Here is a 15,240-nt window from a genome sequence, read left to right as displayed (position 1 = left end):
AAGACAACAGTATTTTTGTCAACAATTAAAACCTTCAAATGCATCATTTGATAGATTATCAAATGAAAATGATCATTTGTTGAATTTTGCTGCATTGGGAGGTTATATTTACCGAAATCAAAAGCGATCCCAATCAAAACCATTGTTTATATAGGAGTCCTTATTTTGTAGCAGCTTCACAATTCCTGCATCAATTGAACTTGTGGGTTTTTGGAGAGTTTGTGCTTGTATTTCTATACAGAATGTCAGAATAGCCTCCCAGAGCTGCTGTCTGCACAGATATTTAGCTTGAGGATGCTCCAAAGGTTCTCACTAGGGTTGCAGTCATGGATGGATGGGGGCTACTTCATCAGCTCTACTCCTTTTATGACCAAACCAGGCAAAGATGCAGAGAGATCCTTACAGCATGAGATGATTTCGTTACAGAAAGGACGGTTCTTCTTTGTGCATCATGGAAGAAATTAGTCAATCAGAAACTCCACATACTTTTCAGAAGTCATTTTCACATCTCCAGGGGCCTAAAGGGGACCGACCAGCTCTCTCCCCTTGATTCCGGCCCAAACCATGACTCTGCCACTTCTTTGCAGTGTTGCATCTTGTTGGGACATGGTGGCCATCCACCAACCACGCACCACTCCATCCATCTGGACGGTTGCATGTATACAGTGTATTTTACAACTTTCATTTACAAGTCATTTTTATAAGTATTCATTGTGTGGTATCATGGGTTGTATGTGTTAATGTAGGGGAGGTGGGAAGGTGAAGTGTGGGTTTGGTTTTTATGGTATATTTTGTTTTTAAATGAAAAGAGCTTCAAGTTGCTCAATGTATGAGAAGCGCTTTTTAAAAAATAAAGTTTGATTTGATTTTATTTGTATATATATCATTGACATATATTATTTTACTGGACAAAACAAGGTGTTGACATCACCCATAGAAAGAGCCTTACCTCCGACCCTTATTTCCATAGATGGCAGCAGAGGACAAGATTTCCTTTTTGTGCCTCTTGACCTGATAACCAATGAAACAGCAAAATAACAATTTTGTGCATTTATATATATATATATATATATATATATATATATATATATATATATATATATATATATATATATATATATACACTAACACACATATATACATATACATAACAATCAAAGTCAATGTTTGTCAATGTTTATGCTGCATTTATTACACCTGTTACACTTTTTTCAATAATAGTCTCAACCTGATTTTATTTTATTTTATTACAAATCAGGTTGTGTTACCAACTTTTTTTTCTTTTCTTTTTTAACACAAGAACTTTGGTGAAATGTTTTCCTCTTAGTTACGTTTTTAGTGTTCAAATCACAAAATATGTTTCATTAATTGACATTTATCTGATTTGAGATGTGGACAAAATCGATCTAATCTCCGCTGGTGTTTTATTTTGAAAGTCCCAACAGGAAGTGCATTGTTAGATCGACTTCTTTACAAACTAAAAGCCTGTCATCGAGTCGAGCTTTCGCACTTTGACGTCCAGCAGAAGAGGTGCTAAGAATTTTGATCGGTAAAAAAAGAAAAATAGTAAAACAGTTTTTTTTCCTTAGAAATCCCAAAATCTTTATTTCATGGATCCCAAGCTGACCAGAGCTCCTCCGCAGGAGTCGGGAGAAGCGCGTCTCCCGATGGTTTACAACCCGCTCCCTCCACCTTACCAGGAGACCCCTCTCCAGGAACCTCCACCGCTACAGGTAACCACCATGAAAAATACCTGCTTAACTTATGAAAGGCAGTTTGGAGGATAAAGTGTAATAATTTCTATATTTATATTTATAAAAACATATATAGGCAGATACTTTATAATTGTAACAAATAAAAATAACAACTGTATAAAATATTGAACATTGTGGACATGTTGAAATTTGAAATGAAAACTGAAAGAACAATTAGTGATTGACAGCCTTAAATTCACATTTTAAAACTAATTGCACACATCTCGTTGATTCTGTGGATTTTCAAGACTTTGTATGGATTTTTTTTACATATTATTAATAATAAATCTAATTTTGTAAAGTAAAGAAAAAAATCAATTTTTACCTTGTGATCATCAATGTTATTGTTCATTTGAACTTTAACTTCTTTATTATTCCCACTGTATAAATGTGCCGTCTCGTTTAGTGGTTGGCCATTCCTATAAAGACCAGCTGCTTTCAGGCAGTTCTCTCTTTTTTTAATTTAATTTTTTTTTTAATGCATCTGGGACAGGTTTCAGTTTAAGTCACGTGTTCAGCAAACTAGAAAAACTTGCCAGCCTGAATGAAACATCATTATATTTTGGTTTTGATTTGTTGCAGCTTCCATCTTATAAGATAATTGTTGAATCTGGGACCTAAAAAGGAAACAAAAACTAAAGCTATGTGTTGTGCAAAATCTTAAATAAATCTTGTTATATATAATCTATCTTATCCTGCATTGCTTCCATGTTCCAAAGTCAAATTAAATGACTTTATTTAAGTAGATAGACAATAGTTGACTGTTTTTTTACCCCAATATCTGAAACTACATTACATTTGGGATTTTTTAGTTTATACCTAACATTTGCATGAAAGTGTTTCACACTAGGAGGAGGACCATTGTTTGTAAATTAAACGTACTTATAACACTGTCAATGAAGTGTGTAATATTTTATCACAAATAAGTTATTTCTGGACGATGGTACGTTCCTTTTTCACGACATTCTTCTAGGTATCTGCATGAGCCGCTAGACATACCTGCACTCCTGTAAAGATCCTCTCTACAACCCTCCATGGACCCAGACACCCCAAACGCCTGATCAACCCCTGTATGGTTCCCTTAGACTAAGGCCTTATGTATAGATGTGTTGAGCTTTTCTCTATAGGAAGAGTCTGTGAAACAGTTCTTCTGTGCACAGAAAATCTTCCAGCTGCCGGTGAAAAAATGGTGCTCCAGGAAACAGAGTTCACTTTGTTGTGTAGCATTCTTATAACATGATCATTCCTCTCTTTTACCATATTTGAGGGTTAAGAAAATGAGCTGTAAGGTGACCTTGTGTGTTTCCTGCAGGCATTTGGAAATTTTGCAGGGGCAGGATATGATCCGCCTGACTTTGTCACAGTCCAGCCCATTCCTTACATGGATGAAGTTCAAAGGACACCAGTAAAAGATTATCTGGGCTACTCCATCTTCACCACGCTCTGCTGCTGTCTGCCCATTGGAATGGCTGCACTCGTTCAGTCTGTCATTGTGAGTTTAACTAAATTGTGTTTTTGTATTTTTACTTTGCTCTTCTGAGATGTTCCTTTTATTCTCAAACCCCAAAGGAAATTCTTCTGAAATATCAGTTTATTTATTTTTGCTGTTCCTCTAAACCTTTTTATTTATTCTTTACGTTTTTATTTTTCAACTTTATTGTTTACCACAAGATAAAAACTATGATAGTTTAAAGGGGAAATACCATGCAAACTCTCTCCAGGAAGAGTCTGTTGACACAAGATAATCTCATTTTTGCTCAGCCTCTTTAATTTCATAGAGAGAAAGTGTAAAAATTCATACTCTTCTATAACATTTTCATTAGTAGTTTTGCAAATATCAGTTTTTTTATTATTATTTTGAGCAAACAGCAGCGTGCATCTGCTGTCACTTCAGCTATTCTGATGTCAGAACAGAGAAAACAGTTAAAAGCACTTTTTGTTAACCATTCAAACTTTACTTTGCTCCTCCAAATATTGCTTGGACATCCCCCACAGAAAAAAACCTCGTAATGCATGCTATTGTTTGAAGGATCGTCTTTCTCTTTCTAAAATGCACAGTAAATATTTAATTTTGTACTAATTCATTGGTGATGGTGTTTTCAATATTGATTTTTTTCAGTGGGTTAGAAAATGGATCAAATACAATCTTTACTGAAAAAATGTGTTTTTCTCACATTTAGACCCGTGAAGCAAACTTTTATGGGAACTGGATGAGAGCAAAGAAAAGAAGCAAAAAGGCCTTGATACTGAACAACCTGGCTCTGGGTGCGGGGCTTTTCATCATCACTTCTGTTTTAGTATTCTTTCTGTGGATTGCCTGTCTTCGCTATTAAGTGTTTCAAATGACTGTCCACAACATAGGGATCATATCTACTTATGACTGTTGAATTTTTTTATAAGTCCACTGAAACTGTTGTTTTTTGCTGATGTTGAAAAAGCTTCTAAAGCTTGAAAACAAAGGAGCCATTGTGGCAGAAATAGTGCGTTGACTAATGTATGTAATCTGTAAAAATGTAAATTAAATCAGTTTTGTTTCTTTGAATACCTTTCATTAAAACTTCTTTATAGGCATTCTGGCTTCACTGCTTGCTGTTTATTATTATAGAATCGTTTTTGAACAGAACAATATTTCTTAAATGACGCCATTGTATTATAACACAAACATTAATAAATGACAGCATTTATTGAAGCTGAAGGTAAGGACATCTTTCATCACTTTTACACATTTAAATTCTCCAAAAAATCAAAATTTATGAATGTTAGCCAGGTTTAACAAAGGTCTCTGAAAAGAGAAATCATTTCTTTTGCTTTTGAAATTCTACATTTGTTTAAATGTGGATTTTTATTTATTTATTTTTTGGTTGTTGCCAGTAACAATTACATAGAAAAGAAAAAAACACTGAAAGGACAGAGCTGGAATGCAAAACTTAATCACACTTTTGAATATTTGAAGAGGCTGTGGCTCCAACAGAGGACTCTCTCAAAGGAATCTGTTCAGTCCAGTTTTCTGTTTTTAAAGTTTCAAAATGTCTAAGGAGTTACTGTTGCTGTCGTTTTAACATGTAATTTACTATTCTGCTTCCAGAGCTCTGCCATCCAGCAATATTTCCAACAAAATGCTGCTCACTGGGTCTTTGTCTTTATCAGAGTTTTGGCCGTTTTTGTATGAGCAGGACATAACTGCGGGGGGTAAGATGCTGGCAGGGACAGCATACATGGAGCAAGTGACTGGAATTAAATTCTTCCTTTATCCTTACAGCTTCTACCTTACATTTAGCCTACCAAGTAGTTATGGAAAAATTGTTTCTTCAAATTTGGATGACACTATCCTTCCAGGACCTCATCACCATTACTTATATTTAAATGTAAACTTCTGGGCTTCAGAGTACACCCATGAGAAGAATTGGGTTTTCNTGTATGAGCAGGACATAACTGCGGGGGGTAAGATGCTGGCAGGGACAGCATACATGGAGCAAGTGACTGGAATTAAATTCTTCCTTTACCCTTACAGCTTCATTTAGCCTACCAAGTAGTTATGGAAAAATTGTTTCTTCAAATTTGGATGACACTATCCTTCCAGGACCTCATCACCATTGCTTATATTTAAATGTAAACTTCTGGGCTTCAGAGTACACCCATGAGAAGAATTGGTTTTCCTCCTCAGCACAGCCCAACATGGTTCCCCAATTGGCGGAGGGATAAGCAGTTTCTAAACCAAATCCCTTAAAAAGCAGCTGCTTCCAGGCAGTTCTCTTTTCTTTTACTTATTTATTTTGCATGTGGGCCAAGTTTCAGTTTAAGTCGCACACTTAGCAACTTGAAAAACTTGCACTGTAAAACTGCTGAGGACAAAGAGGGGGAAAATAATTTGAAAAATAAATTAAAGAAAAATAAAATAGCATTTTTAAAGTAAGGATTACTAAATTAGATTAGTTACATTTATAAATTGATGGCTGAGGTGCACATAGATGATAAACTTTGTAGGTTTTTACATTCCTCTTGACCTGAAGACGTCTTGTTTGCTCAACGTTACCTCCAGAATGCACAGATTTCATATGCAAAGCAAAAGTGTGGTAAAAAGTTTGATCTTTTATTACCGGTAATTAAAAGCACATATTATCTTATGTTGCACAATATTAGTTACAAGCTGCCCAGAGCTGCACTGAGAGGATCCTGTTTGGCACAGAGCATCTTTTATTTTGAAAAGAAGTTATTTGTGCTTCTGTCAAATCACATTTTGAGAGATGCTAAGTTCTTTTTGTATTTTTGCTTTTGTTCATGCCAAAAAAATAGATATAATTCATATTTATTATTTAAAAAAAGTCATGAATGCAAATCCAAATTTCTTACAGACTAAAGTAAGAAAGACTATGTGGTTCCTTCAAGGTTATGATCAGTAGAAAACGAGCCCGAATGCCATGGAAGTTTATCTATTTTTCTGAAACCATATTGATCAGACATGTTTGTCAATAAAATTTTCCCAACTTGTGAGGAATACTTTTATGAGTATTTTTGAAAACTGGACGAGTAAGAACACTAGCCTGTAATTTTTGAGTTGATGTTTGTCCCCTGATTTGTATAATGGAATTACTTTAACTATTTTCATTTTCTGTGGAAATGTTTCTGTTTGAAGAGATCATTTGCAAATATAGGTTAACGGGCAACAATGGAGTCAATTTTCTTTTTTTTTTACTACCATTAATTCTGTTACAGTCTGTAGATGCTTTGTTTTTGAATCGTTTGACAATTGCTAGAATTTCCTTTGCTTAAAAAAGAAACATGATTATTTCTCTTTTTTTTACCATGTTTGAAGGTTAAGAAGATGATCTGTAATGTCCATTGAGTTACTGTTTGAACATAGCTGACCATACTGTAGAGCTCTGCCATCAAGCAAAACTTCCAGAAAAATGCTACTCACTAGTTTTTGTTTTAATCTGAGTTTTTCTGTTGGTCATTATTATATGAGCAGCACATAACTGCAGGATGTGAGAGTTGGCAGGGAAAGCATACATGGAGCGCCGCAACCAAGTGGCTGGAATAGTGACCCCAGAGTCAAAATAGGAAACACCTCCAAATGTGATGGAGGATGGGAGAACAAAGATCCTGGAAAGACTTCAGATATCCCAGTGCAGTGTTAGAAACAACTAAGATACTTTCCAGGATCCTCAAGTTCCCAGGCCTCTGGCAGAATATTTGATTTCCTGTTTAATACTTTTTTGCATTTAAACTGTCTCTTTATTTATTTGTTTAAAATTTGTACTGAAAATTGTTTTATTTATTTTATTCTGATCACATTGAATCCCAGAAAATGAATTGTGCAATGACCCAGTAAAGAATGAATCTGTGTCATGGTTTGGCAGATTAATCTCTCTCTGTCTCTCTCTTCTGGTAAATTCTAGTAATGCTGGTTGTATTTAATGCTGTTTTTTGCCAGCTCTACCCTTACTAGTCCTTTAGCTAACATCTAGTAGTGTTGAGCCCACATCTGAAAGGATTTCGTTTAATAAATGAATTATTGTCCCTATTTGGATCACACCTTCCCCCAGTTCTGGGTTCCATCACACAGTAACTCTAAATTGTTTTCAGGTGGTTTCCTGCTCTTGTCATCTGACAATGTTTAGACCTTTTAGTCGTTGTTTTGGATGTTTTGAGTTTTTAATATACAGTGTCTTGTTTGACTGTGGTCGTTTTAAGATGACATAAAATAAACTTAAGTTGAGTTGAATACAGCCGTATTAAACACAATAAATAAATACAAAATAATATTTGAGCAGGAAGCAGATAAAAAATTATGACTACACAGTATAGGTTATTTATTTATTTGTGTCTTTTGGAGGTATAACTCAGTACATTACAAAAAAACAAAAAAAAAGTCCAGTCCAACCTTATTTATGTAGTGATTTGAATACTTTAGGAAATCTAAACTGCTGTACCATTTCATTACAATTGTTTGGGAGAACATAAAATAGCTTAAAAAAAAAAGAAAAAAAAAACGTTATGAATCTAGTAATAAATTTGATTTTAAAAAAGTCCCCTTATTATGTATTAAAAGCCAATTTTAAAATGTGTGTTTTAAGAGATGACTGAAATAGACAGCAGACTATCCCATGGAGCGGCAGGTTGTTCCAAGTTTTGGAGCTGCTGCAACAAATACACAGTCAAACAAATCATCAACAAATACAAGATCCATGCAGAAATTCTCAGTGAAACACTTTAGCACAAGAACATTTTTGACAAAAAAAGAAAAAGGACATTCTAATTTGTCTGTAATTAGACTAATTAATTGAGATTAACACAAAAAAATAGTCACCAATAAATTGAACTGCATTTATTACACATGTTACATATTTGAAATTACAGTTTCAATCTGATTTTTTTTTACGCTTTCCTTATGAATCAGTTTGTTTTGCCAACAACTTTTAAACACAAGACCTCTGGTAATCTTGAAAAGTAAAATTTCAGATTTTTTTTTTCTGTGATACGCTGTTAGAATGTTCAGCTCGCAATACGTTCAATTCATTGACAATTGTCTGATTAGATATAGGGACTTTAATTTAAATTTCACGGGAAATCACTTTCAACCCTGCTGGTGTTTTATTTTGAAAGTCCCAACAGGAAGTGCATTGTCAGATCAACTTGACTACAAACTAAAAGCCTGTTATCGAGTCAAGACTCCACACTTCGACGTCCAACTAAAGAGACGCTTTGAACTTAAAAAATAAATAAAAATAAAAAAAAATAAGCAGGCTATAACGAAATTTTATTTGTTGTTGTTTATTTGTGCATCCCGTTTAATTAAGAAATTACAAGACCATTATTTCATGGATGGATTCTAACGTGACCAAGGCTTTCCCACAAGAATCGGACGAGGAGCGTCTACTGATGGTTCACAACCCGCTCCCGCCACTTCACCAGGGGATGCTTCACCAGGAGTCCCCACCTGTAACCGGATACAAGAAACACTGTGCTGAATTATGTCAGGAAATTCGGAGACAGGAAGTCTATTAATTTTTATTAATTGTTTTTAATAATGTAGCCGGCCTCTCGTGGGTTCGTTGTAGGGTGGTGTAGTCGGAGAGTGGAAATAATGGAGCTCGGAGACAGACGTCCGTTCACTTGGAAGATCTCTTTATTAATGAAAGACACGCCCTGTGCAGCACAGTTTCCCAATAGTTTAACAACGGTAAGGGCAATGGTAAATATGCAACACATAACAAACCCAGAACACTTTAAAGTCTGTTACAATAACATTGTTTTATTAAGAGAAAACTATTATTTGAAAAGTACATTTTAAAAAAAAGTTTTAGAAACTGTTTAACTTTTTACCTCGTGATCAGTGTCAGTATTCATTTGAACTCTATTTGCATTTAACTTCTTTACTATTCCCACTGTAGAAATGCTGTTTGGCAATTCCTATAAAGACCAGCTGCTTACAGGGAGTTCTATCTGTCTTTCTTTTTTTAAGACTATATGTGAGGCAGGTTTCACTTTAAGTCAAATGTTCAGCAAACCTGACAAACTCGCCAGTCTAAATAACACATCATATATTTTGGTTTCTATTTGCATCAACTTCTGTCCTATAGGATGAATCCGCAATCTCTAAAATTGGAAGCAAAAACTAAAGTTGTGTGTTGTGCAAATCTTAAATAAATCTTCAATATTTACTATCATTTCTGTCTATCTTATCCTGCATTCCATGTAATTCAAATGAAACATTTGCAAGTGTTTCACACCAGTAAATGCTGTCTGTGGTGTAATTATTTATACAAAATGATTCAAACGACATAAACAAAGAAAAATATGCCTAATAAACTTAAATACACAAAACGTGTCTCCTCTAGTTTTATTTTAATCAAGTAATTTAAAACAAGTTTAAGAAACTTTTTCTTTCATGTTTAATGTTTATTGTGTCTTGCAGGCATTTGGAAATCCACCACAGTGTGCTGGTAGAGGATATGATCCGCCTGGATTTGTCACTAGTGCTAACTCGAGTCGAGCTCAGAGGAACCCAGTGAAGGATTACCTGGGCTTCTCTGTCTTCACCATGCTCTGCTGCTGTCTGCCATTTGGAATATTTGCTCTCATTCAGTCCATCATTGTGAGTTTGACTGAACTGTACATTTCATATTTTTACTTAGTTCTTCTGATTCTTATTCTTTCACAAAACCTTAGATAAATTCATGAGTAGAGTTAGTTTCTTGATTAACGATGTTCCCGAAAACCTTATTTATTCATTTTGTTTGCTGTTTTTTTTTTTTTTTCTTTGTAGCACCACAAAGAAATTAAAACTATATTAGTGTAATATTTTTCTGTTTCTTTTATATCATTTCCAGTAGAATTTTCTAATAAAAAAAGTAACAAAAAAACTTCATAATGCATTTGAATTTAACTATCACTTTAAGGATCTTCTTTTCTTCCTAAAATGCTCAACAACAGAGGTTTTTACAAATTCATTGGTAATTGTGTTTTCAATACTAGTTAAAAAAATCAAAGAGATACAATGGGTTAGAAAAATAGATGGATTGAATGCATTCCTTACTGAAAAATTGTGTTTTTTTTTGTCTCATTTAGGCCCGTGAAGCAAACTTTTATCAGGACTGGATGAGGGCAGAGAGAAAAAGCAGAAATGCAAAGATCCTGAACTGCGTGGCTTTGGGAATGGGGATTCTTATTCTCATCCCAGCAAGTGGCTTCTTAGTATACAATTTAATTATTGATGATAATGATGACTAGTAGTAGTAATAGGACGAGGTGCAGTAGACTGCAATTATAACTCCACTGAAGTTCTGTTGTGTATTCTAATTTATGTTGAAACACTTCTAAAGCATGATAACCATTATCTGTAAAGATGTACATTATTTCATTGTTTTTATGAGTGTCTGTTATCCATTTTCAGTTTTGTTTCTTTGAATACATTTCATTATGACTTTTTTAAAGGCATTCTTGTTTTACTGCTTGCTCTTTACCTTTTTTGATTAATTTATTGATACCAGTGACGTGCAGTCAGATTCACGGCAGGTGAGGTACTGACGTCATCAGTCAGATTTACAAATATTTGCACCCTACAAAATAACTTACCTACCATTTGATAAGGAACACTAAAGTATGTTGTTTAGTTTTCCTTTCTACGTTTTTCTTCCATCTACAAACTGCAGCATTGAAGAAAATCACGATAAAATTGTTTTTAAAACACACACAATACAAACTAATAAAAAGATAAATAATGATCATAACAATAACTAATAATTAAAACTCAGAGAAGAACTGGAGAGAGACTGGAAGGTAAAGGTGACAACGGTAATGATAATTGAAGCACTGGGGGCTGTAACCTCCAAACTAGAGGAGTGGCCACAGCAGATCTCTGGAAAGACCTCAGACATCTCAGTCCAGAAAAGAGCAGTCACTGTTTTGTTCACATTGAATCTCATGAAAGGAATCGTGCAATAACCCTGTAAAGTTCAGGTTTAAGTCATCTATATGAATGAGTCATAATTTGGCAGATCCCCACCTCACTGTCTCCCTCCTCTGGTGAGTTCTAGTAGTGCTTTCCTCCGGCCTCTCGCTGGTTTCTGTTTTGTCTCCACACAGATGTACTGGATGACGGGGATTCCTGCCAAACCTCCAACTTATCCACACCTAACAGCGGAGTTATCTTCACTATTTGCACCAGTTCTGGATTCTATCACCTTCCATCAGTAATTATAAATTGTTTTCAGCATGGTTTTCAGTTCTTGTGCTGCATATTAACTATAATCAGCTCGACTCTGATGATGTGATGACATATCTACAAGCAAAGATTTCAGAATTAGATTTAGTTTGTGTGCTATAAATAGTTCTGATAAATGTAAGAGTGGAGCCAAAAAATGGGTCCTCAAAAGGGAGAAATAAAACTATTGCATCACAGAAAATAAACTGGAATATGCCGAGGAGTACAGGACTTTCCTGACAGGAAGAGGGCAGTAGCGAGTTGTTCTAGAATAAGAAAGGTAAAGAGAAGTCAACCAGTTTTTTCCGAAAAGAGGGGTATTCAAACTGGACAAGTCTGTTGTTCTGGACCGAATCCTCTTAATATGGTCCAGAGGAATACCCTCACTTCTTTACAATAACCTAATTGTTTGTTAGACGAGGCAACATTTTTTTAAATCTTATTGTCCAGTTTTGGTGAGCGTATGTGGATTGTAACCTCAGTTTTCATGGCAACGGTGGACAGGACACCAGTGAAGATAAAAAATAATCTTGTGGGTTCCAGATGACCCCTCTTTTTATTTAAACAGGCCCAGGATAGCACAAGTGTTAAATCCCCTTTCTTACCCTAACTGTACATTTCTTATTGCTATTTTGTTTGTGTCATTTTTTAATCCTATTGTTGATGCAGTATAATGGTGCAATTTACCAGAACACATTGCTTTATGTTCAAAAAATTTTTTTATAATAGTATAAGTAATTTAAAAAAAGGTAAACAACAGCAACAATGCAATAATGTAAATTTTTACAGATTAAACCAGAACAAGTTATAAGGCAACACTGCGTTTCTCCCACAATGTTCCTTTGTTCTCATGGTTTATGAACAATTTCAACATGTTAGAATAAACGAAAGCGCTTCAGATGAGCAGAACAAAAACAGACAATTTCCTAGGTGAGGCCTAAAAGCCAGATTCCCAGAGCCACGTGGTTCAGTATCTTGGCTATTCTGCTGTTTCTCTTTGCCGTCACACAGTCCAGACTCACGTTTGCTTTACGGGCCTAAGTGTGAAAAAGAAAAGAAAAATCAGCGAGGATTGCATTTTATTTAGAAATAAAAGAAAAAGTATTTAAAACACCATCACAAATGACGTAATAAAAAATTTATTTTAAAAAGGGAATTCTTCTTCTGACCCTGAAAGGGGATAAAACACTGTCAAGACCTTAGTTTAACCCACAGTTGAAAAGCATATCCACTTACAGCACATTCAGACAACTGTACTTGCAACAAGACGTTTCAAAAATGCATGTTGCAGCTTGCTGTGATGTGCTCGATTTGTTTGTGTTTCCTCTACATGCCATCTGGAGGAAGCAGGAGTGTGAGATTTATCTGAAAGGGTACTGATAATGTCGTCTCAGACAAAGTTTCTCAGTTCTGCAAAAATTTGTTATGGTTGACTGTTGAAAGTCTTTTTGATTGAGATGTTTGTGTCTGCTTTCTTTTTAAAAGTATTTGTCTTAGCAGAAATTACTCTAACAAAAACAATACAAGTTATTAAATTTTGCCAAAAAGCAGTGTGATGACAATTAAAAATAGCACTGGGAATGATTTTGCGACAGTTTAAAATATGTTTGTACTAGGACTTTAAATATGGCCAAAATAAAAAAAAAAAACATGCTCTTGTTTAGTTGTGCAAACTAAAAGTGCAGTCTGGTTAATCCAAAAGAGGAATCACTTTAAACTCGACTGAGAGAAAAAAAAAATTCTACTTTTTTCTGTTTTAGTTAAATCGCACTCCAACCAATGTATTAGAAAGGAGCGGAGCAGGAGCACTGTAGTACATACGTCACTGCTACAAGTTTTTTCTGGCCAACATTTATTTGGCTGTGCCTGATTCACAATAATCTGAATAAAGAAATACTCAGAAATGCAACTTTGAGTTTAATCTTCTGTATATTTCCTCCCTCTTTAAAACATATGTCAAGAAATTGTTAAAAACACCAAATACACACATTTTTATTGCAGTCCTTGATGGGTCACACTTATACAATACTGTGCAAAAGTGTTGTGTTGGCATTTATTTCTTGTGTACTTTAGATACAATTATTTCAGTAAGTCACTTCCTCAAACTGGCCATAGACACACAAGAAGGGTTTTATTGTATATTTATCGTTTCGGAATGTTCTATCAGTTAAGTCCCATAATAAAAACAGAACATAAAAAATATTGATAATTAATTTTCCTTTTCAATCAATAGTTTTTAAAATTAAATATTCAGTAAAAGATATATTGGGAAAAAATATACTTCAATGGAAACTTCAGCTAGAAATGTTATGTTACAAGAGCAGCAGAAAAACAGTAGCTTTCACCTCAAATGCACCTTAAGCTCTGATTGTTTTATCTTCTTCCAGTAAGCCATGAAGAAAAAAAAAAAAAACAGGTTTAGCTCTTGAGAATGATCCACCGGATATGACCAAAGGAAAGAGTGAAGACAGTAAAAGTACAGATCAGTTAAACTCACTTTGATGGAGTAGATGAGTGCAGCAATTCCAAGTGGCAGACAGCAGCAGAGAAGGGTGAAGATGGAGTAATCTTTCACTGGGTTCTCCAGAGGAGCTTGAGCTAAACAGTAGGCTGGGCAACAACAATGGCAGGCTGAGCCGGTGGCTGATTATATCCTGCACCTGCACATTGTGCTGGATATCCAAATGCCTGCAGGAAAAACACAAGGTTACATGCAGCTCATCATCGTTACCCACATCTAGAAGACTTTCTGTGCTCAAACGAACAATTTGCCAGACACTCTTCTAAAAAGAAAAGCTCAATAAATTTATGCATAAGAAAAACAAAGAGTTTTGTTTCCACATTACTCCTTAGCTATGACGTTTTATCTTTGTGCTAGGGAGTACTAGAAGCTCATCTCCTGCTCCCGCGTGCCCCGGTCTGGGTGCTTGGCGGGATTGCCCGGCGGGCAGTCTCTCTTCGCAGCTCCATGGCGGGTGTTGGGGGGTCCGGGCTGCAGCTGCTGCCCGGGTCTTGGCGTGGGGATGGCCGGGCGCTCTCCCCCTCAGTCCATTCCATCACCACCCACCTCAGCTAAACATAAACCCTCACCTGGGCACAGGTGTCAGCTCACCTTAGCACTAATAGTTTGTGTGACAGAATGAAAGTCTTTATCTGAATGGTTTTGTATGATGAAGCGTGTGAGCTGCTGTTACAGTTACATTGTGTACATTATGTATAGTTTAAATGTGGAGACTATTTTGGCCAACAAGTGTGTGTGTAACTACAGAGTGTGTGTGTAGACAGGCCCCACCCAGACACCATTTCTGGTATCTGTGGTCAAATCAGCTGTCACTGGATTTTTTTGTGTGAGATTCATACAATATTTACGGTAGCAGGTCTGAGAACACTGGAAAATGTCCACAAGACTCCACAGAGGTTCTTGATGTGACCATGGAAATGTGAACAGCGGCTCATTTGACCACAGTTGTAAAGGATTGTAAATCAGTGAAAGAGCATTTCGATGTTAGCTTTCATTATTTTCCCAAGAACTCTGCTCTGAGAAACCAATGATTGATGTATTTTGACCAACAAGCTTTTGAGCATCGATCCATTTTTCAAACCTGCTGAATCCATTTTATGGTCAGGGACTGCGGTCATTTCAGCAAAGCCAGTCCCAGACCGCGGCCAACCAACGTCTACAATGAATTCACTTGCTGGTACCAAACCCTTCAAAGTTCCTCGTTGTAAAGCTGTAATTCAATGTGGAACTGGGAAATGGAAGTCAGTGAAGATGATGAT

The 15,240-nt window shown here is 35.6% G+C and overlaps 2 protein-coding genes across 3 annotated transcripts; both read left to right on the top strand.

The window, feature by feature from the left end:
* Positions 1–1,118: 1,118 nt before the first annotated feature.
* Positions 1,119–4,325, top strand: LOC112143847 (synapse differentiation-inducing gene protein 1-like). 2 transcript variants are annotated; one of them, XM_024268058.2, is made up of 4 exons: positions 1,119–1,530; positions 1,590–1,733; positions 3,067–3,246; positions 3,935–4,325. In XM_024268058.2, exons 2-4 carry the CDS (start codon positions 1,611–1,613, stop codon positions 4,085–4,087), a joined length of 456 nt encoding a protein of 151 aa, XP_024123826.1. In that variant the 5' UTR covers positions 1,119–1,530; positions 1,590–1,610; the 3' UTR covers positions 4,088–4,325. The 2 variants fall into 2 exon arrangements, with proteins under 2 accessions (XP_024123826.1, XP_024123828.1); XM_024268060.2 differs by having other exon boundaries at positions 1,119–1,549; positions 1,644–1,733.
* A 4,441-nt stretch (positions 4,326–8,766) lies between these two features.
* On the top strand, positions 8,767–11,305 carry LOC112143905 (proline-rich transmembrane protein 1). The gene is made up of 3 exons (XM_024268144.2): positions 8,767–8,937; positions 9,673–9,852; positions 10,326–11,305. Exons 1-3 carry the CDS (start codon positions 8,842–8,844, stop codon positions 10,485–10,487), a joined length of 438 nt encoding a protein of 145 aa, XP_024123912.1. The 5' UTR covers positions 8,767–8,841; the 3' UTR covers positions 10,488–11,305.
* The last annotated feature ends 3,935 nt before the right edge of the window (positions 11,306–15,240 follow it).

Source organism: Oryzias melastigma, linkage group LG16 (assembly GCF_002922805.2).
Source record: "Oryzias melastigma strain HK-1 linkage group LG16, ASM292280v2, whole genome shotgun sequence".
Classification (NCBI taxonomy): Eukaryota; Metazoa; Chordata; class Actinopteri; order Beloniformes; family Adrianichthyidae; genus Oryzias; species Oryzias melastigma.
This window is presented reverse-complemented; position numbering and strand designations above follow the sequence as displayed.

Bases quoted from the DNA above. Each gene is read 5' to 3' on its own strand.
- LOC112143847 (XM_024268058.2), top strand. From the start codon at position 1,611: ATGGATCCCAAGCTGACCAGAGCTCCTCCGCAGGAGTCGGGAGAAGCG. The intron at 1,734-3,066 runs GTAACCACCATG...TGTTTCCTGCAG, and splicing joins AGGAACCTCCACCGCTACAG to GCATTTGGAAATTTTGCAGG. The intron at 3,247-3,934 runs GTGAGTTTAACT...TCTCACATTTAG, and splicing joins CACTCGTTCAGTCTGTCATT to ACCCGTGAAGCAAACTTTTA.
- LOC112143905 (XM_024268144.2), top strand. From the start codon at position 8,842: ATGGAGCTCGGAGACAGACGTCCGTTCACTTGGAAGATCTCTTTATTA. The intron at 8,938-9,672 runs GTAAGGGCAATG...TGTGTCTTGCAG, and splicing joins TTCCCAATAGTTTAACAACG to GCATTTGGAAATCCACCACA. The intron at 9,853-10,325 runs GTGAGTTTGACT...TGTCTCATTTAG, and splicing joins CTCTCATTCAGTCCATCATT to GCCCGTGAAGCAAACTTTTA.